Below are 26,116 nucleotides of genomic sequence, written 5' to 3'. Positions count from 1 at the left end.
GTCTACGCTAACTTTGCACGGATTCTAAATAATAGAACCAAGTGAGGGAATTTTATTATAAACGTCATATAAATTTGATATAATTTGATATTAATGATGACATGCCTACTTTTCCATTGAAAATGAAATGCAGTAATCTTAGTCCGTCTCTGTCTCTACTTATATTCGTTTGAATGAATAAAAACATTACGGCCTAGCTGGGAAAAAACAGAAATATGTGATGCAACGTGTAAAATGGATGAAAAGGGGAAAAATTACCCAATCAGTTTCGTCTATCCTATCAGATGGTGTTGCGATCATTGTATGTTAGAATTTAAGACTGTGCGCGTATTGGGATTGAATAAATGTGCCACCATTTCATAGAAAATGTTTTTATCCTACTACTTTAAACAAACAGATAAATGAACCAGTTACCGTCCACCCATCTAACTATAATCCAAAACTACACCTATGGTCCAAAGTTTTAATCCATCCATAGTGTCTGTGCGGAAAAGAAGAGGAGTGGAATGTTTGGATGGAATGAATTGGGCCCCATACATTCCACGACTCTCCTATTTCCGCACAGATTCTAATTTAGTATCAATATCAATTCTCTTCAGTTTTGTCAGTTGTTGTTTCGTTTATGAAATAAAATTTGCCTCAGAACTGCGTATTTTTAATAGCAATTACACATTAACGAAGATTTTCGTGTTTGAGCTTGTAGTTGGGTGATAATGGTGGTACTATTATTTATTCTGTGATTACGGTACCGAAAAATACGCGCAGCCCTATCTTACACCGGGTCCGTAGAGTGCCATATTTTATCCTATTCGCATACCATTACGTGTACCTTAATTGAGTTTTGAGGAGGTCAACGAGGTGGTTGCTAAGTAAGTTATCGACGATGATTTTATAAGTCGGGATGAAAGTTGGCTTACTTTGGTATTTTATAAGTATTTATAAGTCCTCACTTTAGATATTCCTATTGTTTTAACTTCTAGAACAGGGTATCTACAACTTGTAACAAATAACGATTGCTATTTAATGTGTTTTCATCTATAAGGTAAACTTAAGGATGATTTACGCTAGACCGGGTCGGGGCCGGGCCGGAGCTTCGTTTTCTATGGAAAGCACCACGTGATCACCGATTAGCCATAATATAATATAACGGGCGCATCGGCTCGGGCCCGGCCCGGACTAGCGTGAGTATACCCAAAATTATTCAATATCTTATTGATCTTATTAATTGTTACCTATTACGAGAACTATTGGTGTTTATTTTAAAATTGTACTTAGTGTTAGGATAATGTTGTAGTGTTTCAAAATAGCAAACGCGCGCGAAGCGCGTGCATGGATTCTAATTAATTAGAGAAACTCTAATTTAGCATTACGTTCAGGAAATCACCTTGCACAGCTAATAAGTAAAATCACTTCGGTCACATATAAACAAAGCGTTATTTACGTACGTTCAGGATTCCCGTTAAATGTCACCTGTTGTCCCGGAGCCGGGAAACGGCGAATGGAAATGTAAATACGAAGCTTCGGCATCTCGACAATTAGCAGCCAGGGTATGGGCGGTCAGCTTTCAACCTTATAGCTTGAGAAATACAGCTGATTTCGGAATGGCTGGTATTTTCGATTGCTGGATCACTGGCGAAGGCATATTGTTTATAAGTTTGTGCCGAGATGGATACAAGCTCAAAGTCCAATCAAAACTCCATCATCTCCGTCTTTTGTTCTGTTTGTTTCTGGATATGCACGTATGGCTACAGTAACAGCTATCGGTGGTCTTCAAACTGATGAAAATTTGCACGCCCATGCATAGGGGTGAATATCGAATGATATTCCGTACATAATTGCGATGGTATGAGCCAGGATTTGGATGAAACACCGGATTGAAACGCGGACGTTAGATTCACTCCGTCACCAACGGTTCAATTTATAATAAAAGTAATTGTATAAAGGTAACTGATTCCATACCATTAAGTGCACGTGGCCCAAGGCATCTCATGTCATTGTGTGTGCATCACGCCAATTACCTTTAGGCCACCTGCAGCACTGACGTAATAGAAAATAGTCCATAGTTAGGTGACTACATGCAGTACCTAAGGAGTGCTGTGACATCTCACATATTAATAATACGAGTAGAGTATTCATCAGAATGAATACACTAAAATTAAACAATCAATAGAAGTAACGAGACTTGAAAGGTATTATATAAAATATACGCTATGAACCAAAATAAAGGAGTGAAGTACATTATTTTAATACTTATTTATAACCTAGATGAGCATTCATTGCTTTATGCGTCGGTATAAGGAGTAACGAGAGTATAAAATGGCAGTAAAACTGTTTTTATTATCTTGCTTCAGAATGCGCAGTTTTACCATCAACATTAAGTCATTTTGCCGCACTAGCACTGCTATTTAATTATATTTTATTTAAATGTGAATTCGAATGTATGGACGTTTGAATAGTATTTTGAATTAGGTAATAATTAAGCAAAACTTAGGATACCTTTCATTACAAAAAGGAGTAAGGGGTTCAGAGACTTTTGGCGTTATTTATAAACCTTACATTAGCTTATAATAGTTGACTTATGTATCTGTAAGAAAGAGATAAATTAAATAACTAAGTATTGTAAAGATTTATTAATAATAGTGTTTAAAGTTATATCGGTAATACTTAAGGGTACCTAGGTAGGTATTATAGACTTGAATAAATGTATAGACTGGTCATCTTTAAGTTAAAACTGTATTAATAAAAGGTGCTATATTTATAGTTTTCATTCTGCTACTCCCTGTCCGCGACTTCGTTCGCGTATAAATCGTTTTTGTATATTTGTATTTCTACAAAATCTATGATTCTTTCCTTCGAGAAATCATATTGCCCTACTGAATTATTTACACTGTGCTTACCAGTGATAAGAACGCACAAATCGTTCTATTGCGTTAGCAATTCAACTTTTAATTAATTAGAGCGAAGTAACCGCCATAAGGGTTTAATTAATCCCCTCAAAGAGCCGTCAATATTAATCAACGTTTGGCATTAAACTTCTGAAAATGATATTGAAGACGTACCTCTTTTGTGTAGTGAGTACAGAATATGCTTTTGAATTAAATATATTTCTATTTTTCTTGATATTTTTTTCAGTTTAAATAGTTTTATCTTGTTATTTTATATAGTATTATTTTAAATTTTTTGCTTTTGTTTTAGTTGCAGATAACATCGATCACCTGGCTCTTTGTGTTCGCGATGCCACGCCACAGTGACAGTTGTGAGTTTTAGGACACACATGCTAATTCTAATTTTAATTAAAGGATAGTAATTGTATTTGGATTAGATAATACAGGGTGCCATTTGAGTCGTGATCAGTAATATGTTTTTCTAACTCCATAAACAACGAGCAATTTAATGCCCCTACTCTTACTAAAATCAGACAAGTTTTTTTTATTTTTGTTTATTTTTTGTCATTTATTTTACTTTTATAAGTGGATTTAGGATATTACAACGGCTTATTAAGATATTTAAATTAGTAAATTGAATTGTATATGAATCGGATCTGTCAGTGTCAAAAGTTGAAGACAACCAAAAATGTCACTTTAGAAACACACAAATCTGTGTTTGTCATAAATAAATGTATTTTCTTTCTTTCTTTCAAATACAATAATGTCAATAATAATTCATATCCTATAATTAAAAGTAGAATACGCCTGTTATTTCCCGATGTTGCCGCACGCTGCATAGCGCTATAGCGTCACGTTGTGTAACATTAATAACCACTGCAATAGGTAGGTACCAATTTTTTTAAAGAACGAAACGTATGGCGTCTACCACAGAATAAGTTCTTAATAAACAAACACCCATAAGTTTTGAGACAGATTTCGATTTCGATATCAGGATGTCACATGCAATGAAAATTCATGGGATTATTTTCACTTTCGATTGGCGTTTTATATCAGCGATTGTAACTTGTTAGGCCCCCAGAGCCCGTACCATGAGTCACTGACAGTGTCAAAACTGACATTGACGCTATCGAGAACATAATTTACTTTCTATACATCTCTTTGCACTAATATGCGAGTACGAGCGAGATGTATAGAAAGTAAATTACGTTCTCGACGGCGTTTATGTCAGTGCCAAACTGATGGTAGCCGCATAGGAGCTCGAATGTGAAACCCTGAGTTGTCATGGGCTACGTGCTTGTTTGCCACCGGCATATTGTATAAGAAAAACATAAGCAGAGCTTGTTCAATTTCAGCTTCCTCGGAATCAGAATCGAAAGAATTGGATTTGAAGGAAATGCTTCAAGACATTAACTTATCTGAAGAGTCTAAGGAAACTCAACAAGGTATATTTGGTTGCCATGTCGCATGATTTTGATTACCCATATCTTTGTAATGAATACAGTTTTCTATCCTATATTGTTGTGTGTCTGCATATTCGGGTATTATGTCGTCTCTAAGTCTTAGAAATAGTAGCCTATGTACATCCTCAGGGCTTAAAACATGCCAAATCCGTCCCTGTCCAACTGGACTGACAAATGACAACTGACAAATAATCTTAACAGTAAAATGTAGTTATGAAGTGAGAATACACACTTAACTTTTTTTTCAAAGTCTATTAAAACATAAGCAAATAAATAAATTGAATTGAATTGAATAATTATTTAAATTTTACTGAAATCACAAAGTATATTTAAAAACAAATATTCTTTACAGCCTTAGCACATTACCACATTATGCAGATGGGTAAGAAAGATTACCTACTTGTTGTTGTAAAGTAAAGAAACACATAGGTTTTTACATTTTATTAAAATGAACATTACTTCCGCAGAAAAGGACACAGCAATTAAAAATGCTAAACAACAATTCAGTAAGTTAATTAAATTAAATAACTTACCTTAACAATTTTCATAATCTATTTATATTTAGATTTATGAAAACAAGCTTAGATTTCGATATTATCTTGGCAAAAATATAATGTTTCTTGTAGTACAGTCGACGTCAAAGATATATTTACAATTGAAAGTTACAAAAAAATCTTTACATTAAAATAACTTGCCATGTAATGTGACAAGTACTTGTTTACGTGATATATTACAGTTTTATATTTTTACACAATGTGCCCAAAATATGTTTACACTATTTAATCAGTGTAGTTTGCCCCTTTTTATGACGTATGTTCGTTTACATGACAAGTTACAGAATAATATTTACTCTTAATGTACCAAATTAAATTGCATGTAAAGATCTAATGTAATATTTACAATCAACCATACATAAACAGTTTTATACCTCCTGCTAAATAAATATCTTTACAAACATTTGAAAGCTGCATTCTAATTTCAAATAATGACAATCGTCGAAAAGAGTACCATACTGTCAAATGGTCTGTTTGTCTCGTTCGTTTAGATGACGTCAATGCTATGTCGAGTATGTAATTCCGATGTTTACATTTAAACCATTTTCAGTATTTTTGATTTTCAGGGTTTCGTACCCAAAGGTTAAAACCGACCCAATTACTAAACCTCTACTGTCCGTTCGTCTGTCTGTCTGTCACCAGACTGCATCTATCTCACAAATAGTTAAAACTTTCAGACGATGTATTTCTGTGCCGTTAAGTTTAATAACAAATACTAAAATCAGAATAAAATAAATATTTAAGTGGAGGTCCCATACAACAAACGTGATTTTTTGCCAATTGTACAGAACCCTTAATGGACGAATCCGACTCGCCCTTGGCCGGTTATTTTGTAAATGCATAGATACTGAAGAATTATAAGTTAACCCTTTTCGGCGCCATGTCAAACGCAAAAGCTAATATGAATATTCTTAATATGAATTAATAAAAATAAGTAAGGAGGTAAAGAAAATTATAGCAAGGAGGTTTCATAAATAAAAAGTAGGCCAGAATGAAATAGGTGAATTATAAAGAAATTAGTAAATAAACAGGTGAATTGTGTAAATATGTTTTTGTAGCAGAATGCGTAAAAGTTTTTATGTATCATGAAACGTAAAAACAGAAATGTTGCTCTTGACGTGTATCACGTTTGACACATTGGGTGTAAATATTATTCTGTAACTTGTCATGTAAATGAACATACGTCAGAAAAAGGGGCAAACTACATGGATTAAATAGTGTAAACATATTTTGGGCACATTGTGTGAAAATATAAAACTGTAATATATCACGTAAACAAGTACTTGTCACATTACATGGCAACTTATTTTAATGTAAAGATTTTTTTGTAACTTTCAATTGTAAATATATCTTTGACGTCGACTGTACCTACTCACTTGAAGGGGTTACTAACTTCCCCGCCTGGTGTTTTATAATAAGATTAAAAATACTAAATATTCAAAAACATTAGGTTTAAATAGTAAAACAAAATAGTATTTTATACAATCGTGATATAATGGAGAGCTTTTCAGTCGAGTACCGTGTTTAGGCAACGAAGCTTGCTGAGTTGCCTAAGGAAGGTTCGAGATTGAAAAGCTTGATTATATCACTATTGTATACAATACTTTTTCTACGAGTCAACAAAAAATAAGGTTTTTCTACTAGTCGTGCAATGCTTGAATTAAGACTTCGTATACCAAAGTGAAATCGCATATTTTTTTCACTATGGGATCCCAACTCAACTATAATATTTATTTCGATACTGTTTAGGCAACTATAATATTCATTTCGATACTGTTTAGGCAACTATAATATTCATTTCGATACTGTTTAGGCAACTATAATGAAATTGACCAATCGAAAGTGCGGAGCAAGTACCAGGGCCTCATGAATTACGAGAAGGTGTCGTTGACCAACCGGCCGGGGGCGCGGGGCGCGGGGGCCGGGTCACGTACGATTATGAAGGTATCGCGGCTGCTCGCGCATCTTAGTGTAAGGCCTGAGTGGACGCTCGAAGCGGAGCGTTCGGCGGAGCGTGCAGCGTGGCGTCGGGCGCACAAGTAATTTGAGCAGCGTGCACTAAGGCCGCTCCTATACGCTTGCATTTGTTTAGCATGCACGCCGCACGCCCCGCCCCGCTGCACGCCCAACTCGAGCGTCCACTCAGGCCTTACACTTAGTTGTATACTTTTGGATTTTAAGAGCAATTATTTATTTAATTAGTGGTTTTACATTTTATTTTATTTGTTCTCAGATGATATGATTAAAAAAGATGGCAAGTACTTAAAAGCATTTCATATAACATAACTGTGAACTAGATTTTATATGACAAATGTAATAAATATCATCGTATCTCTTATCATATGTATTATATAGAAAAATGTATCGTTACAGTCATAATTTTTACTCGACATTTGTTTATTTACATTTTGTAACATGCAGTTGCCAGAATAATTAGAAGTGGGTGGTATATAATTTCCATGACCGTGTGTTATATCAATGCAACTATAAATTAATCTTTTTTTGTAAATAATCGTTTTTTTCAGACGAAGATCAATTGATGGGGTTAAATAATCTATTACATCACTTGAAAACATTCGGTCTGAAGGGAATACAACGAAAATCGTCACGGCGAGATAATGCCAAACTTTACATAATTTTGTAAATAAAACACTACCGTATTTATCTTGTTTCCTTGCATGATACTTTAACTTATAGCATGGTCTAGAAAATCTAAGTATTCATAGTCTTCCCTGGGGTGATTACTAGAGTGCTGTGGCAGCCGCGAGAGGCATTCGAAACTCGATAAACACTTCAGCGGGCTCAGCATGGTTCCATTTTTATCGACTATCACTATGCCCGTCACTTTCGCACTTACATACTTGTTAGAACGTGACAGGCATGGTGACAAACGATAAAAATGCGACCGTGCTACTAGGGCAGGCCTTGTAGCCAACATGCCAATCGCTTACGCTCCGCAGCCATCGAAACGTAACTGTCACTGTTGCACTAATATGGAAGAGTGATAGAGAGACACAAAGCGTTTCGTTGTCGAAGCGATAGTGATAGTCACCTTGGCTAGGCCGCCTGGTACTTTTGACGATTCAGAAATACCGTGTCGATGTCGTAAAGCGATAACTTAGTTTGAGTTGTCAAATAGACTTCGTTTAGACCTATATACAATACCTACATTATCTTCAAAGACATCTTAACCATGCTGGTTAATTTCTATTTAGCCATATTTAGCACACCAATATATCATAGAAAACTAACGACAAAGAACAACTAAATCCTGGGAGTATATTCTGATTTTAATAAGAGATTACAAATTTGATCTAGATTTATTATGGATATAATCTGTCATTTTCAAAACTGACTTTCTGGTTGAAGAAATCAGAATACGCCTCCTGAAGAAGGAACATTCTGGTAATTGGTACGGTTAATATTATAGGTAAAATTATAAATCAGAACTCATCGTATATAAATTAAAAAGATATTTTTACGAAACATAAAGTTTAAAGTAACAGAAAGCTAAATGATATAAGCTAGAAAAAAGAAAGCTAAATAAAAAAATACTGACAGTGACAGTATACTGGGTTTGCTTTTAAAATTGTCACGGAGCTGCTTCGAGATCCAATAACGCTATGAACCCTGTACGTGCCAGTATTGCATTTTAACATTTTTAACGTCAGATTCAGGTACTGGAAAGCGCTTTGGGTAGGGTTGTTAGTGCAAACATGTCTTGGAAATAAAGTTACAGTAAGTTAAATTGGATGTATGCTTATCGTAATATTTAATACAAATATTATAATACAAAGTAAGTAATAGAAATTATGTAAATTTACCTACGTCATGCACATACTTAAAGTGCGTCACAATCAGCCATTATTTGACGTATACCTAATAATAGTAATAATATATATTGAAACTTTTTTTGAACGATTAATAGTTTAATTATTTAATTTACGATATTTGGAGTTTGTAGTATACTATGGCAAGCGGTCACATGTTATGTTATGAGTTAAAATGTTAGTACCTATTTATAATTACTTTAATATAGGTTATGGATGACTCACATTAGACCAGGCCGTGTCCGGGCCGGAGCTTCCGGAGCTTCGTTTTCTATGGAAAGCATCACGTGATCACCTGTCATTGTCATAGAAAAGTAAGCGCCGGAAGCTCCGGCCCGGACACGGCCCGGTTTAACGTGAGTCATCCTTTACTGTTGTTTTTGTATTTCGAACAGTAGTTAAAATCAAACCATAATTAGTGCATAGAGAAATATAGTAAGACAAGAGTGCTCACTCCATACATCAGTTCAGACTATTAATTTCAGTGTCTACATGTAGCATCGAGTAGCGGAACTATCAGTACTGCTACTTGACAATAGATGTAGCACCAACCGGAAAGTCTTATCTCATACAGCATAAGACTTTCCGGTCGGTGCTACATCTATTGTCAAGTAGCAGTACTGATAGTTCCGCTACTCGACGCTAGATGCTAATAGTCTTTTTGGTACTAAAACTGATGTATGGAGTGAGCACTCTATGTATTTTTTTCTCTATGATTAGTGGCAGTTTGCGACGCCGCTAACTCAACTTACAAGAATATCGATGACCGATAATTACCGTTAGAGTTGGAAACGTCTGTGAGCAGGATAGATGGCAATGAGAATATTGTGATGACGAAGAAGTTTTGTTTAGCGAACTCGGCGCCATCGACTAGAAACGGTTTTGGACAGAGTAGCCATGGCTTTAGTGTCGGAGGCCAAGATCCACTAGGTCGTTGCACCACAGCAGTGTAAATACGAAGATGTGTTGCCTTCACCATAACAAGACAGTATCTATTCCATATTCAGTTCCACGCGAAAAATATTTATTTACAGGTCCGCCTTCGTCAGCAGTCCATTTCAAGCAGACTGGAAACGTTGAAACTCAAATTGTAATTTCCCACTGGAATTTAACATATTGACGATAGAAATGGTTCGATTCCCATACATTTTATAGGAATTTCAGGCAAAATGGAGAAGTAAAATAAATGTTACGAAACACTTCTATTTCAAGCTTGGGCTTGTATTACGTAACAACTTACAGCATAATTCTCGCATACCCTGAAAGCTAATTTACTATTCTGTTAGTAAGTTGGAGTTACGTTTTCGTTGTTGAATTTTCGGGGCATAGACTAGAGTGGACAGGAATTAGACTGTCTTTGTTAGAATGAATGTCGTAAATAATCCTTCAATTGTACTCCTCAATTAAACTCTTCGACAGTAAATGAAGGAACTCCAGGATAGTACTAATCTTCTTTTATTTACTTAACAACTACATAGATACATGTAGATACATTTGGGAAATCTATACAAGATATGTGCAGCCGCTTCGGCTTACGGTGCAGTCTAAATGTATGTCTAAATGTCAACCGATCTTCGGCCGAGTAGTATGTTGCGCCAACAGTAGGTAGTAATTAATATAAAATAATGGGTTCCCGATGGAATGTTAATCGTTACTAAAATCTCTTTGTTTCTGTTTCAAAGTCTGGAAAACTATTTACGGAAGACACGTCTATTTAATATGAAAGGTTACGATAGATCAGGTAAGTAATCTGCCATAAAACGCAAGGTGAGAAAACTAGTTCAAAGTTAGAAAGCAGCATTTAAGTAACATGTGATTATACTGTGTAGGCGTGACACGTCGCTAGGATGACAGACAACCAATGGACTCACAGACTGACCACTTGGAAGGGGCCATCAGGTACAAGAAAACAAGGCAAACCCAAAGCGCGATGGACTGACGAAATAGTGAGACTGGCTGGTGATCAATGGATGCAAAAAGCTAATAACAGAGACGTTTGGAAATCACTAGAGGAGGCCTTCACCTTCGAGTAGCGAGGGGTTCTTACATTATTACATATTATAAATTAAGTATAAAGAAATGTTAGAACGTAGAACTATTTTGTAGAAATAGGTTTATTTAAAAGTGTGTAATTTTTATTTTTTGTAAGAAATATAAGGCTTTTTTATTTTTAGGGTTCCGTAGCCAAATGGCAAAAAACGGAACCCTTATAGATTCGTCATGTCTGTCTGTCTGTCTGTCCGTCTGTCTGTCCGTCCGTATGTCACAGCCACTTTTCTCCGAAACTATAAGAACTATACTGTTGAAGCTTGGTAAGTAGATGTATTCTGTGAACCGCATTAAGATTTTCACACAAAAATAGAAAAAAAAACAATAAATTTTTGGGGTTACCCATACTTCGAACTGAAACTCAAACATTTTTTTTTCATCAAACCCATACGTGTGGGGTATCTATGGATAGGTCTTCAAAAATGATATTGAGGTTTCTAATATCATTTTTTTCTAAACTGAATAGTTTGCGCGAGAGACACTTCCAAAGTGGTAAAATGTGTGTCCCCCCCCTGTAACTTCTAAAATAAGAGAATGATAATGCTAAAAAAAAATATATGATGTACATTACCATGTAAACTTCCACCGAAAATTGGTTTGAACGAGATCTAGTAAGTAGTTTTTTTTTATACGTCATAAATCGCCTAAATACGGAACCCTTCATGGGCGAGTCCGACTCGCACTTGGCCGCTTTTTTATTATTTATTTATTTATGCTGTGTATTAGGCTATATTTAAAAGTTTTAGTTGAATTCAAATCCGTCTTCTAAACATTGAAATCAATAGATATTTTTGTTGTTAAAAATACTTAAGTAGCTCTTTTCAGGCGGTTTAGATAAGACAAAATCCTTGTTCAGTTGTTTTATTTGAAAACTTCCTACTACCCAATCTACATTGCTTTTGGGGAGAGTTCAACAGTAACTTGTTAACAAGTAACTATTGCGGGCAAGCTTAACGTCGCCGTAGATTATATTTATGGATAAACTTTATTTAGCTTTAGCAAAAGGGCATCGGACTGGCAGGTCAAATTAGTTCCTTTATAAAAAAAGATCAGTATGTAAGTCTCAGTGTACGGGTGCAGGGGACTTTTTTATATTTAAGTAGTACCTTTATGACTAAAACTTGGTGAAAAAGTTAAAGTTAAAGTTAAGTTAAAATAAATCTAGTAAGTTAAAGTTAATGTAAATCTGAATTCTTTAAATAAAAAAATACCTTATACAAACATAGAAAGGCATGAAATATATGTCACTAAAACGCTTTTAATCACTGACTCATTCAGAAATTCTCACAGGTTAGGTTTTATACCTACAAATCAAGGCACTTGCAATACGATACGGATCCGTATTTGCGATTGCTAATTCAACATTTTAGAAAAGTGAGCGTCACGAAATTCCATATTCCAGATACCTACCGTTTTAACCCCTCGAACGCCAGTGTCAAAAATTTGCTACTGAGTTATACCTTTTAACTGTTAATTACAGTCCAAATTGTCAGGGACGGATACAGGATAAGGCAGTTGAGGGGTTAAGCGTCCACTTTAATTTTGATTCCCTTGCTTAGCGAGTGCATGTAACTTGGGCGTGAAGGCAAACTAGTAAAACTGTGACTGAGAGCTGAGGGTCTACCGCGAAAACCAAATTTCGCAAATTGTGGTGAATTTTCTCTTTTACTCCAATGAAGGCGTAATTAGAGTGACAGAGAAAAATGCCCGCAATTTGCGAAGTTTTCGCGGTATCCCCTCTGCTTTCTAAATGTATATCCCTGGCTGTACCTATGTATGTAGAGTCTGTGCGGAAAGAGAAAAGTCGTAGAATGTATTGGATCCCATACATTTCACGACTCTTCTCTTTCCGAACAGACTCTACAATGGGGTAATGACGCATATTTGGTTTACTTATGCTGCCTACATATCGTCCCGAGCTCTTTCGCGATATTATAATCCTACCAATCCCTTTGAAAACATTCTGGGTAGGCTTAAAACCTTTTTTCAACGTAAAGCTGATGCCGATCTAGTGAAAACACTTAGAAATACTTAAAAAATAATAATGGTATTATGGTAAGTTTGTTGAATTAAAAGATAGCAAAGCTGCCCCAAAAATGACGACCGTAAAGGGTTAGTTGCTAGACAAATGACTAAATCCCATTATTAATGTTGTTGGTCATTCAGAATAAGGGTTGGCCCGTAAAAAAACGGACCCTAAGTTTGCCACTCAAATACCCTTTTGACCCTGCCTACCTACATATGTAGGTAGGCAGGGTCAAAAGTATGCCGTAAATACCCTAATAATTTACGTCACATTGCCGACTACTAAGGTAAAGCATTGATAAGTTTGATCAGATGCCGCAATGTAATGAAAATTGCATGCAAGTTCTTGCTACTAAGGCAATCGCAGTACCGCTCCCTGAATGTTTTATTCACGCCGTGGCGCTAGTTTGCGGTAATGAAGCGAATCGTGACGTTTCTAGAACCGAGAACGGTTTCAGAATGCAAGGACGTAAATGAAAATTTAACAATGGAAGTGGAAAATCGAACAAAAGTTCGATAGTTCTAAAACGGTAGTCTGTTGTGACACTGCGTTAAATTTTATGACAAGAGTTTCTATCAGTTGATATGTTCGTATGCTTTAGTTACCCGTTTATGCCAAAAGGTAAATCCGAAACTTTCTTTTTTTAACCATGTCTTCAGTAATGTCGAAAATTTGGAAACAAAAGATACATGGTATGCCGCGCGAGTTCTACTTTTTATCTCAATTACTCTAAAAATGGGGCATTATCTATGAAAAGGGACCTTATTGTCGATCGCGCTTACGCCGCACAGCGTCGTGCGGCATTGTATTTATATCGGAGCATCGCTAATAATGGCGTAACCGCCATCGACAATAAGGTCCTTTTTCATAGATAACGTCACAAATATACTTCTGTTTAACTGAAAATAAATGAATTTTCTAATTTAATTTACCGATTCTTTTTCATGGCATTTGCCTTTGATTAAACGGGTAAACGACTACATATAAAAACTACATTTTTGCGTTACCTCCTATAAAGAGCTATACAAACAGGCCACTCTGGACGTACATGTTTATTTTATTTCACAGTCAAAAGTGACCTATCGTTTTTACCGTTTGTATATATTTGCTGGTAGTCATCACATATCGATCTAAAAACTTGATAAATATAAAAAATAATGTTATTCGCTTGAAAAAGAACTTCAGACGCTCATTGCATATCCATTTCATGAAATAATGTAAACTGACATGCGGGCTTTCATGAAAGCTACCCGAAACCCCTCCAAATCCCAGACAGCGCACCCTTCGCGCAATTTATGCATAATACGGCCTTTGTCTTTCTTGAAAATGTCTGCTATGCTCCTGCAAGTTTTGCAAACTCTACCTAATTTAAAACGTAGCTGGAAACTCGACCAAGTTCAGTTAAAATAAAGTTTAAATTACAAGGCTATTGAAAAAGGTTATAAGAGTCATATTTAGTGTCTACATTGTTGTTTTCAGTTTGTGTTTGTGACTTTGAATGGCATTTCGATGTAGACGATGGGTAATTATTCTGTAAAAAAATTGGAATAGGAAAACCGACACCTTTACATTAATATTTATCAACTATTTCAGCAAAATTTTTGTTTGCATTTGAGTCTACGCTGTGATAGCGTGCCTTTAAAAACAGGTAGACAGTTACTTACATAGGTACGAAATCTACTGCACAATACGAGGGCTATATAAGTCATGTACCTACGTCAAAAGCCTTTCAAACGATAATTAACAACAACAAACGATGAGTTACTGCGCGTGTTCGCTCCATGCATTATTTATTTCCTACCTTCACAAAGGTTTATAAAGAGAATGAAGATGGTGGCTAAAAATAACTGCATTCCCGTTACCAGGGAGGTTTTGGGATTATACTGAGTAAATTTTACCAAGGGACCAACCCCGAAATCGCGAAAAAATATTGGCTTTCATACATTTTGGCTGTGGTCCATTTTCTATGGAAGGGTAAATTTTTTTTTCTCGATTTCGGGGTTGGTCCCATAGTAAAATTTGCTCAGTATAATCCCAAAACCTCCCTGGCAACGGGAATGCAGTTATTTTTTAGCCACCCTGTATGGGAACCCCGGAATTTCATAACAAAAGTTAAAAGTTTAAAAAATCATAACTCGAAAACTACGAAAAATCGGCTAAACATACACATATTCTGATAGCCCACGACGTGAGGAATCTAAAAAAAATTTTTGGACGTCAAGGTTTGGACCACCCTGTATACTATTTACAAATATGCGATGTGAGGACAATTAAAAAAAATTACCATTAGGGCCATTTTACTTTTAGGCTGCATTGCAGGGATAAAGTATGTGTTCAGCGACTTCATCGGGGGGTGTCAGAGGTTGTGATGTACCTAAGTAGACAATTTTTGGAAAGATGTATACGGCCACTTGGGCAAAAAAAGCCTTTTTTTAGTAAGATCGTTATTTGAGCAATTATAAACCCGAATAAGCTCAAAATCATAAATTTTGAGAAATGGCCGTATTGCAGGCACCATAATATATAGATATGATGATTATATGTATTTGGATTCATTTTTATATAAATATGTAGGTATTTTTTTCTTATAAATTAGTAAAAACGCGTCTTTGCCTAACTATTTCGAAAAACTATACTTTGGGAATACGGGTTTTCACGGTAACACAATACACATGATTGTAAGTTATTATTAAACTTGAGCATCAAAATTCTTGTATAAATTTTGAAAGTTCAGAGAGCGTCAACCTTTTTAGCAAAAATAGGTTGATGAAATAGTTCGTTCCATCGCTAACATTCCCTGAGGGTTGCTAAATATAGAGGGTTGGGGGTTGATAGTGGCACGAACATCCACTCGACGCGGCACAGTGCTGACAATGAGACAGCTAAGTTTTGCGGAGTTTAGGCGAAGAAAATAACTTATACCTATAAATAATACTAAGGAAAAAGCAGCCTTTGTTTCGCTAAATATTATTTATAAAAAAAAACCGGCCAAGTGCGAGTCGGACTCGTGTTCCAAGGGTTCCGTACATTACAAAATTTTTAACAATGTTTTTTTTTAATGAAAAGTGAGTAAAATGTCTTTAAAACACCCATCAAAAACTGCACATTTCTAATAGGTTTTCCTGTCATCTTTAGGTAAAGAACTATTTAGTGTATTTTTATCAAAATTTTAGACTCAGTAGTTTCAGAGATAAATGGGGGGGAGGGGGGAATGGTCATTTTTTGCTTATTTTCTTGAATAACTGGTAAACTATTTATCTTAAAATTATAAAAAATATATATTTGAGATTCTCAAAATGAGCTCTTTCATTTGATATGTAGGTAACACGATATAGTTTGAAAAAGCTCTTTTTTCCCCCAAAAGTGGCCTCCATATTTAAAATTCATTTTTTTACGATACATGTATTTTTAACAATATGTTTTTTAATGAAAAGTGAGTAAAATGTCTTTAAATAACCCGTAGGGGTCGGATCAAAAACTAAGTGCTTACGTCCGACTCACGCTTGACTGCACATTTCTAATAGGTTTTCCTGTCATCTATAGGTAAAGAACTATTTAGTGTATTTTTTTCAAAATGTTAGACCCAGTAGTTTCAGAGATAAAGGGGGGGGGGGGGGGGAATGGTAATTTTTTGCCTATTTTCTTGAATAACTGCTAAACTATTTATCTTAAAATTATAAATAAAATATATTTGAGATTCTCGAAATGAGCTCTTTCATTTGATATATAACACGATATAGTTTAAAAAACTTTATTTTTTAATTTTCTCTTTTACCCCCCAAAAGTGGCCTCCATATTTAAAATTCATTTGTTTACGTTACATGTCTGTCTTTGGGTCACAAACTTACATATGTGTGCCAAATTTCAACTTAATTGGTCCAGTAGTTACGGAGAAAATAGGCTGTGACAGACGGACGGACAGACAGACAGACGCACGAGTGATCCTATAAGGGTTCCGTTTTTTTCCTTTTGAGGTACGGAACCCTAAAAAGAGTAAGTACCTACCTACTCTTATTTACCTACGGCTTCCAAACAAGAGGTCTTCCAAACGAGTTCGAATTCCGGCTTCTTTAAACTTCCCGAGTAAGATTCTTGAAAATTATACAAAAAAAATATCTGTTGTTTTTCTCATTGAATCTCAATCAGGCGCAGTTGCCTTTAAGGAGGGACAGAGCTTTTATATAATTAAGTTCCAAGAAAATAAACCCAATTAAGCTTCTCTGGGATGCAACCGGACAAGTGCCAAGCCCTGCTCACGACTTTTACCATGTAGAAGTCCTTAAATTGAACCCCCTTTATTCCTTTGTTAATCTTAACCCCCATTTCAACACATTTAGGGTAACAAAACAAATCAGAAGGCCAACTTTTGAACCTTATATTTTGATGTCAAGTGATATCTTAGTGATCTCAGCAGGGATTGCAAGCGAGACCCTGGTATCCAACAGTCCCGATATTCATGTGTTGTTGTTTGTTCTACCCCTCGAGTGTTTTTGTAACCCCTGCCCATAGTATAGAATTTAACTGTTCCAAGAATTAATATTTCAACTTTTTAAAGTGGGTACACGCCATTTCTAATTCTACTAACGTAGGTACTTTAAATCGATGCAGTTAGCGTGACCGAGTTGTCTAATCATTCTGACTTCCAAAGGTTGTATGTCACCTACCATGCTCGTACGTGTACTTCTTGACTCAGCACGGCACTTTTACTGCCCTTTCACACAAAATGACCCAAGATTCTTCCTATAAAGATACCGTTACAATAGGGTATTTTTCTACTAGTCAAATCAGTTAGAACTGCATTAAGAAGTTTATTGTAAAAAGGAGCTCTTATTCCATAAAAATATGCATAAGACCCCGTTGAAAGCACTCAGTCGTTTATGAAAATTGTTTACAAGCGTAAGTCCCTAATAGCAAAACAATGCTAATTTGCTTTTCCAGGAACCTTGGAAACCTTTTATCGTTCTGCTTTAAGAGGGAGAGAAAGCATGTTCTTACAATTTCAGGGATTATTATGTATATTTTTCATGAAATAACAAAAACATTGTGAAGATTTTGGGCTAACTGGTTTGTCAGAGGGCAGTAAAAGTTGGCACAATATTTGGAAAATTCCTGAAATTGCAAATCTATTCAAGAGGATCCGGATCTCTTTAGAATATAATACAAACAAAAAAAGTATGAGATGAAGACGTTGGTACCAAATTTCAGCCACACAAAGGTATTCATACAAATTTTGGGCACTGAGGGCCAAAATGCGCCTAAGGCCTTCCCATCGCCATAATCTGCCCATCGCTGCCCCTTCCATTGGATGAAGGCAGCGTTGTACATTTACAATGGTTTGCTACGAGATCCAATCTTCAGTTATTCCATGTGACGTCTTTAGGTGTGCAATTATGGTCACTGCTGCAGTTAGACTAACACAATATTCTGTCCCAGTGTATTGGTTGGTTAGAGCAATGCGCTAACTGGCTTAGACTTTAGACATAGACAGAAAACTAATAAATAAACTGTATAAGGTTTGTCGAAAACGATCAAGTAGAGTCAAATTAGAGAACAAATTGTCTTTTAACCAATGCCCGAAAAATATATCGCAATAATGCTCCGGCGGGCGTGGTAAAAGTTGAGGACCGCTTGGGACGAGTAACAATTAGGTACCTCAAATTACCGCTGCGTTACCGTTACAATACAGTGTGTGGCCTATAACGCGGGAGAATAATTAAAACGTAGATTCTACTACTCAAACAATAAAACTTTTGTTCGACAACTTTTTGAAATTATGTAGTCTTAAAATTGTCCCTTTTTCAAACAAACTAAATAATATTTTCAATGTACTTTAAATTCCGTCTAATTGACATCGCCCGTCAGTCTTGTCACCGTACAGGCATAATCAATTTCGTGATACATTGCGTGTTCGATTAAATTTTAAAGTGTTTTAAAATACAAACCACAAGTTATTTTTAAAAGTTGCTGAACAAACATTGTCTAGTTTGAGGAGTAGAATCTACGTTTTAATTATTCTCCCGCGTTATAGGCCACACACTGTATAAAGCTCATATTAACTCACACTTATAGACGGGTCTAACGCGAAATTTATTCAATTACCTTTATATATCGACGTTTCGACACAGGTTTCACTGGTCATGGTCGCGGCCAACATGTCCCAGCAAAATGTCAAAACAGAGATTTGTGCAACTACCCGACGAAAAGTGTATGAAAAAGTTTGGGGTAGACATCACATTTTTCAAACCACCCACTACACATAATGTTAATTATTGTCAATAGTCCGACATGCAACACTCACAAACCTGTGTCGAAACGTCGGTATATAAAGGTAATTGAATAAATTTCGCGTTAGACCCGTCTATAAATGTGAGTTAATATGTGTTCAAAACGCGAAGGTTTTAAATATTATAATTTAAGCTCGTCTGACTGTTGCTTAGGGCTCACGCAGGCTGGCGATTTTGCTAGACACCTTGCTTATTTGAATTGGTAAATAAGTGAAATGGACAAATGTGATTAATTACTTATTTATTCACTCCGATGGCTCAGGTACCCAAAATGAGACTTGGACTCCGGCACAAGACGCGCCACTTTTCTAGGTCCTGCGCAGATCCTCTAACGTGTTACTCCAGCGATACATATCACAAATTACCATCAAGTCAAGATACGAGTAAGTACCTAAATAAGACATTTTGAAGACGGCGCGCGGCGTATTAATATTAAGTAGTACTTCTTATTTATTTATTAAACATTTTTAACATTTTCTTTTTAAATAAACCCATTAGGCTAAAATACCAAAGTCAGTCCTATTTCACGTAAGAATTAATTAGGTACTTATGTAGGTACTCTTACTATTACTTTCGAATTTCGATGATAACATTTATGGTTATGTTGAAACATCGGTCAATAGAATCGATCGGTAGCTGGTAATCCTAACACACCGTAATCCAGCCAAACAACAATCTCCCTTAATCCTTTTCTATAAGGTCCAAGCCAATTACCATAAAGCGAACCGCTGTAATCCCCAAAGGCAGGAGTTGCGGATAATGCGACCCTGCTCTAACGTAATTGCGTGGTAACCACTTGAAAGAAGAAGTTAATTTGACTGCCACATTAGCTTTTTACACGTGTGTGATGATTTGATATGAACGTTGGAACTTGTTGAAACAAAAACCCTCCTTCGGACGCAGTCGGGTAAATATTACGAATATGACTTATATTAGGCGGGTGGTAAGTATATGGAAAATTGGTTTTGCAAAAACCTGCTACAGACAAACACCTTCAGAATTTCCACAAATACAGTGCTGCTTATAAGTCTTATAACTAATCTGAGGGTACGGCCATGCATCCGCCAAATTGAGCAAAAACTTAAAATAATTAGCTTTTATGGGCCATTTTTGCTTGAGATCGTAGTAGGTACAGTTGCTTTTAAAAACTTGAAACTAGTGTATCTAAATTACCGCCGATAAAGGCCTTTTTTATGTCAAAAAGGAAAAAAAAAATCAACAACTGACGATTATATATTGCTAAAACCAAGTTTTCTCAGCCAAATCTTAAAAAGAAATAATCCTCATATTTCGTGTCCCAGTGACCTGGATAAGCAAGCCGTAAAAGACAACTTGAACCCTTCAACCGGTGACAAGTAAATCATGAAGACTGGTAATGAAATCATACTTCTTGATACATGTATCCCATAATGTTATGGTTTACTACAGGGTAACAACATAGATACGATTAAAATTAATTTTCTCAAACATGCAATGAAATGTCGTCGCTTCGGGCGTTATATCAGGTTTCGAAGTATCACGTTTAGGGCGGAGCAACTCCAGAGAACTGTAAAGGAATTTCATACGAAATTTAAGGCCTAGGCCGGGAAGTAATTTTTTTTAAATTATAATGTAAACATGGGGTCTGTGTCCATGAACAGACTAAACAGCCGAATTATATTTTTGGTGAATGAATGGTTATCGGACCAAAATATCCGTGTTAACGCCTGTTATACACGAACGTACTGATATTAAGAATACGAATTTGTATGATTCAATGTGTTGATGAATAAATTTAAAATTTTGTCTATACGTAAGTCACCAGAGACCATAGACAATATTTAAAATCCTCTGCATTTATTTTATTTATAGAACTTGAGATTCTTATTATCAGATTGTGTATAATGGCCCTAATAAGGTCTATTCGAACACTACACACGCGAAATACGGACGACTTCCGTAAAAAAAATCAATTATGGCGGGATTGGAAGGAAAATTAAAAAACTTTTGTTGTGAAGTTGGATTTTTATTATAAAGATTATAAATTTGTTTTTTTGAGTGGTGTATTTTTTTATTTCATTGCATGTTTGAGAAAAGCACTATACATGCCTAGCCGTGAAAAGGTCTTGCCGGCTGCGTATCACTATCCGGCCTCCCTACGGTCGGCCGGCTATACCTAATACTCCTCCGGCAAGCCCTTCTTACCCGGCGTCTGCAGTAATGTACTAGAAAACTAGATAATTGAGTCACGGTTCTTTCTTACGAGTTTCTTTTCCATATAGGGTCTGTGCGGAAAGAGAAGAGTCGTGGAATGTAGGGGCCCAATACATTCCACGACTCTTCTCTTTCCGAACAGACTATGAAATTTCGTGTTAGCCCACTCTTAAACCAATTATAAATTTGTGTTAGCTCCAATATTTACCTAAACCAACCGGATCAAGTGAGTTAGTTACTAACGTGCTACAAAATAAAATACTCTTTTCAATGAAAATTACCAGTTTACTAATTAGAATTTTGTTCCTTAATTCATCTAAATCAAACAGTACTTACCCACGTGTAAAATGATCCCAATCTGCCAAAACTTCATCCTTATACTTACGTAATACTCTCGCTTGCTGCTGTAATAACGGACAATTAAGGTAAACGTACTGGTGCTCGACGCGGTCCCAGTACTTGTCATCTTGAAACTTAAGTTATCTTTAATAGAGGTGACAGCAGGGTGCCATCTATTGGGCATTAGCATGTCGAGCACTAGTACGTTTACCTTATACTTACCCAGTCTACATTTTTTATCGTTCTCTGTGTCGCTCGAAGCCCTCAGCTGAGGTCGCATTTAGCGTCATTCAATTTGCTCGTGAACCAGTGTACAAAGGCGTTAAATCCATCGTGTGACATCCCGTAATGGATTGATGGACGTAACGTAATACTATTTCGGTGTACTTTTACGAGTCTGTGACTGAATTTTTTTAGATATGCAAAAGTTATTGGGCTATATTTAAAGTTGAACCCCAACCAAGGGGCGATGCACCGAAGAAAAATACCTACTAAAATGTCATTCTATGGAACTTGCTTACTATGTGAACAAACCGCCATATTGAAATTGTCTCTGAATGATGAATTTACTAGTGACTTCTGTACGGATATGATGCTCGTTCTTGTCTACGTGACAGCGTGATAAAACGGTGTCCGTCACTTTCTTTCCCACGGTGTTAAACAGTGACAGTTATTTTATCACGTGGATAAAGATGGATAAAGCTATCCATAATAGGCTGGCAGTTTACATAGTTAACAAGTTCCATAGAATGACAGTTTACTCGTATAATCGTTCTTAAAATAAATGAAAATATAAATAGAGGATATAATAACACTATTGAGTACTAGAGGCGCTGAACGTACTTGTATAAATAAATACATACTTTTATGCATACATACCTAGCATCCATTACACAGAAACGAATATTCGTGATAAAGTCATAAAATGCCTTTACGGTATTAAAAATAACAGATTAAGACAAACGATTAATAACTAATTGAGCGCGTTTATGAATGACGCATGTAAAGTTATTTTTATAAGTAAATATTTACGCTGTCGGCTATTTTTTATTTATTCACTTGTATGAAATTCAAAGCGACCCGTTTCAAGTGGTTTTACGGCCGTTGAAATGTTTCCATAAATGTCATCAAGCCTTGTTTGCATCACAATGACGTCGCTCGAAGTGTATGACGTCAGTATAACGACGCCAACATCGTTTGCAAGACATCTTAAGAGGGCCTACTCTTAACGAGCGTTTATATAAAAGGTTCCTGTGGCAATAATAAACGAGAAAAAAGTTACTTTAAAATAATCATTGACAACAAAAGAACCAACTTCACATAACAATATAAAATACGATCATTTTACGATAACACAATACTGGTAAGTGTGGCATACGGGTATGTGTGGCCGTCCCCGACCGCCAGCGGCTATTAGGTATAATTACAACAATGGTGTCCTTACCTGCCCGTTGTGTGCACGGGTCTTTGTTAATAAGATCGGCTACGCAAGCCACACGCGGGCACATGAACGTCTTCAGCAGCGGAGTTGAAACAGTCGCCGTGGTCGAAATCGGCCGCGAGAGTATATATGTGTGGCCGTCCTTCTCATATTCTTACACATTTAAGTATTACCTAGTGTTTAGTGCGTGTTCCTATATTTACCACTAACTTCAATATTATACACTACAATGGAATGCCTTTTGCTAGTTTCCTCTAAAAATACAGTATTTTATTGGCATGACTGGTTGTTCCTCCAACCCTCATTATAGCGACAATGGAAATACTAAAATAACACTGATAAGCAAAGCTTAATAGGGCTGCCACAGGGCGGCTGTGCTTAAGTACATCACCAACTGGCCAACCTAGTCTCATCTGATAGTATAAGATAACAGGACCTAGCACTTACCTATGTAGGTACGAAATGTTGTTTAATATTTGACCGTTTGGTCGCTGGAAAAGAAAATCATATCTAACCTATAAAGACTTGTCACTACTAGGAATTGACTAGAGCCACCTGGGGCCCGGTGACGTCATCTTTTTCAGACAAATTTTAACTTTAGCACTGAATGTATAGAGCTCAAACTCTAAGTAATATATTAATGACACTCTGAAGGATAGGCTCGTCGGTCGTCATGTATGGATCAGAGTGTTGGCCCCTAAAGGTGACGGATGAAAAGAGATTGCATGTAGTGGAGATGAGAATGTTAAGGTGGATGTGTGGCGTGACGAGAATGGATAGGATAAGGAATGAGTAAATAAGAGGAAGCATAAAAGTTGCACCCATAACAGAAAAAGTAAGGGCAAACCGCCTAGCGTAGTATGGGCATGTGATGCGGAGGGATGAAAGTCATGTGACGAGAAAGGTATTACGAATGAATGTGGAGGGAAGTACAAAAGGAGAGGAAAACCGGGGAAAAGATGGATGGACTGTGTGAGAGATGATATGAAACGAACGCAAGTGAATGATTATGACGGGTGACAGAGAGGTATGGAAGAGAGAAAGACATGCTGCGCCGACCCCAAATGAATGGGACAAGGGCAAGAGAAATGATGACTCAGAAGTATAGGCTGATGGTGAAATTAATAATTCTGGAACAGCATGAATAATTTTAGAAACTTGAATGGGTTTTTCAGTTGTTTGCGATAGTTCTTATCTAAGAAATGCTTTTCTACTTGAACCATCTTTAATATCTATAAATACATAAACAATACAATAAATACCACAAAAAGGTTATCACTAAATACATTTCCAAATTCACTTACCAGTTATCCTCTCGAACAAGAATAATTAGATTTGATTGAAAACGAACATGACAAGTGTGACAACCCTGTTGAATACTCGTAAAAGGTAACATTATTGTATTACTTAGGTGCTGCAAAATGTTAGTGCATTGAATAAAATATTCTTGTCTCAAAGGTCACAGTCGTTAGCTTTGCTTGTTTAAGTCTGTATTTGCGTTGAGGAAAGGAAAATGTTTATTTATTTTGATAAAATTGTCAGTACCTCTAGCTACACCAGCACGGTCTTACTTTTTAAATATTCTGTAAATAATTGACATCACTCTATCGGAAATAATTTCGATTGATAAAAATAAAGAACAGAAAAGTTATAGCTGTAAGTCGTTGTTTATTTCAATAATCTTAAAGATACCTGAACTGGGATCTGGGATTCTGGTAACAAAAAGTCAGCATGGCTTACAGAAAAGGCTGTCATTTAATACTATATACAGTCAGCTGCAGAGAGAGGTACATACAATCAGTCTATGCAGGGGGTCACCTCTCTCTTTAGCTGACTACCCATTACACTTAAGAGCTATTGTCTTGAATACAATACAGTCACACATTATTGCCCACTTCAAATAACAGCTGATATCATTGAAATTGATTACACAGACTAAGGTTATACAACGGTCAACTTTATCACTAAAGAGCAGTCCCTTTCAGACATAATTTTACACAGCTGTTAATTCTTTTTGGGAAAGAAAAAATATAATCAATGTAAAGTCAAACAAATCTTCTATGACCCACACATACATCTTTTTATATTTAAGTCAAGCACTAGCAGAATCGGGTTAAAGAGATCCAATTTCGGAAAGAGGCGGGTAATATATGGAGCATCCTAAAAAGCCTAGCGTAATAGTACAAAATATTTTATAAAAACAAAAGGGCTACATTCCGTGACCCTTTCTGGCCCGGAGTGGTAATCAGCCGAGGGTAGTTTGATGTGGTTTGGGGTGTCCGGAAGATTGTGTAAGCGTGGTTTTACAAGGATGAACTTGAAATGGAAATGTAATGTCGAGTATTAGAGTTTTACATGTCAAGCGGTGGGATTATTATAAATGTTTGATAAACCTTTAACTTTAGAAACCCCCAACAAAATTACAATCTAGTTATTTGAAAAATATCTCAACAGACAACACTTTTAATTCATATAAACTTACTCAAAATGATTTTTCGTTGGGAGCTACAATGCTTGTAGACAGTAAACGCTACATTTAGTTAGTTACATACAGATAAACGTGATGAACTTATAATACTCTTTTTTCCATCGGACTTTGAAAATATGTTTTTTCTACTCCCGTACTTTCATTTGTCATTTAAAGGGTCGTGCACACCCCTATCTTATCTTATAGTTGTCAAGCGAAGTCTTTATTCTGTTCTCCAAAAAAGTATTTGTGCATACACGCAGTATCTTTTTGACACTTTTACGATACTTCGTGTAATCACCACTTAAAAATATTGTATGAAACCAACCTACCAACCTAATTTTAATTGTCGATGAGTGAACCATAAACATGTTTTTTTATTCTATTCATTCGTTTACCGCTCGTACCCACCATTCTTTGCTACTTCTTGAATGAAAAATATTTGTTAAATTTACAATTTTATTTCAAAGTAATAGTGCTTGGTCGTAGAAAAAGTATTGTATGCAACGTTGTTTAACTGGGTCAAAAAATACTCGTGGCGTCTTTATTAAGACTTTTCGGCTTCGCCTCAAATTGTTACTCACG

The 26,116-nt window shown here is 36.0% G+C and overlaps 3 protein-coding genes across 3 annotated transcripts in view; 2 read left to right on the top strand and 1 right to left on the bottom strand.

Annotated features, from left to right (window-relative positions):
• The window catches only part of LOC134647819 (dual specificity calcium/calmodulin-dependent 3',5'-cyclic nucleotide phosphodiesterase 1), a 253,094-nt gene that overhangs the window by 140,240 nt on the left and 86,738 nt on the right, over window positions 1-26,116 (bottom strand). The gene's annotated exons all lie outside the window — the stretch shown is intronic.
• LOC134647782 (maltase A1-like) overlaps window positions 1-26,116 on the top strand; it is a 108,387-nt gene that overhangs the window by 48,631 nt on the left and 33,640 nt on the right. The gene's annotated exons all lie outside the window — the stretch shown is intronic.
• Window positions 2,933-7,188, top strand: LOC134648169 (uncharacterized). Its single transcript, XM_063502649.1, has 6 exons — window positions 2,933-3,071; window positions 3,196-3,256; window positions 4,241-4,330; window positions 4,701-4,730; window positions 4,816-4,854; window positions 7,136-7,188. The coding sequence occupies exons 1-6, from the start codon at window positions 3,042-3,044 to the stop codon at window positions 7,186-7,188; spliced, it is 303 nt and encodes a 100-aa protein (XP_063358719.1). The 5' UTR covers window positions 2,933-3,041.

The sequence above is a fragment of the Cydia amplana genome, chromosome 5 (genome assembly GCF_948474715.1).
Source record: "Cydia amplana chromosome 5, ilCydAmpl1.1, whole genome shotgun sequence".
Taxonomy (NCBI): Eukaryota; Metazoa; Arthropoda; class Insecta; order Lepidoptera; family Tortricidae; genus Cydia; species Cydia amplana.
The sequence above is the reverse complement of the archived record's forward strand: the minus strand, read 5'-3'. Positions and strand labels throughout refer to the sequence as shown.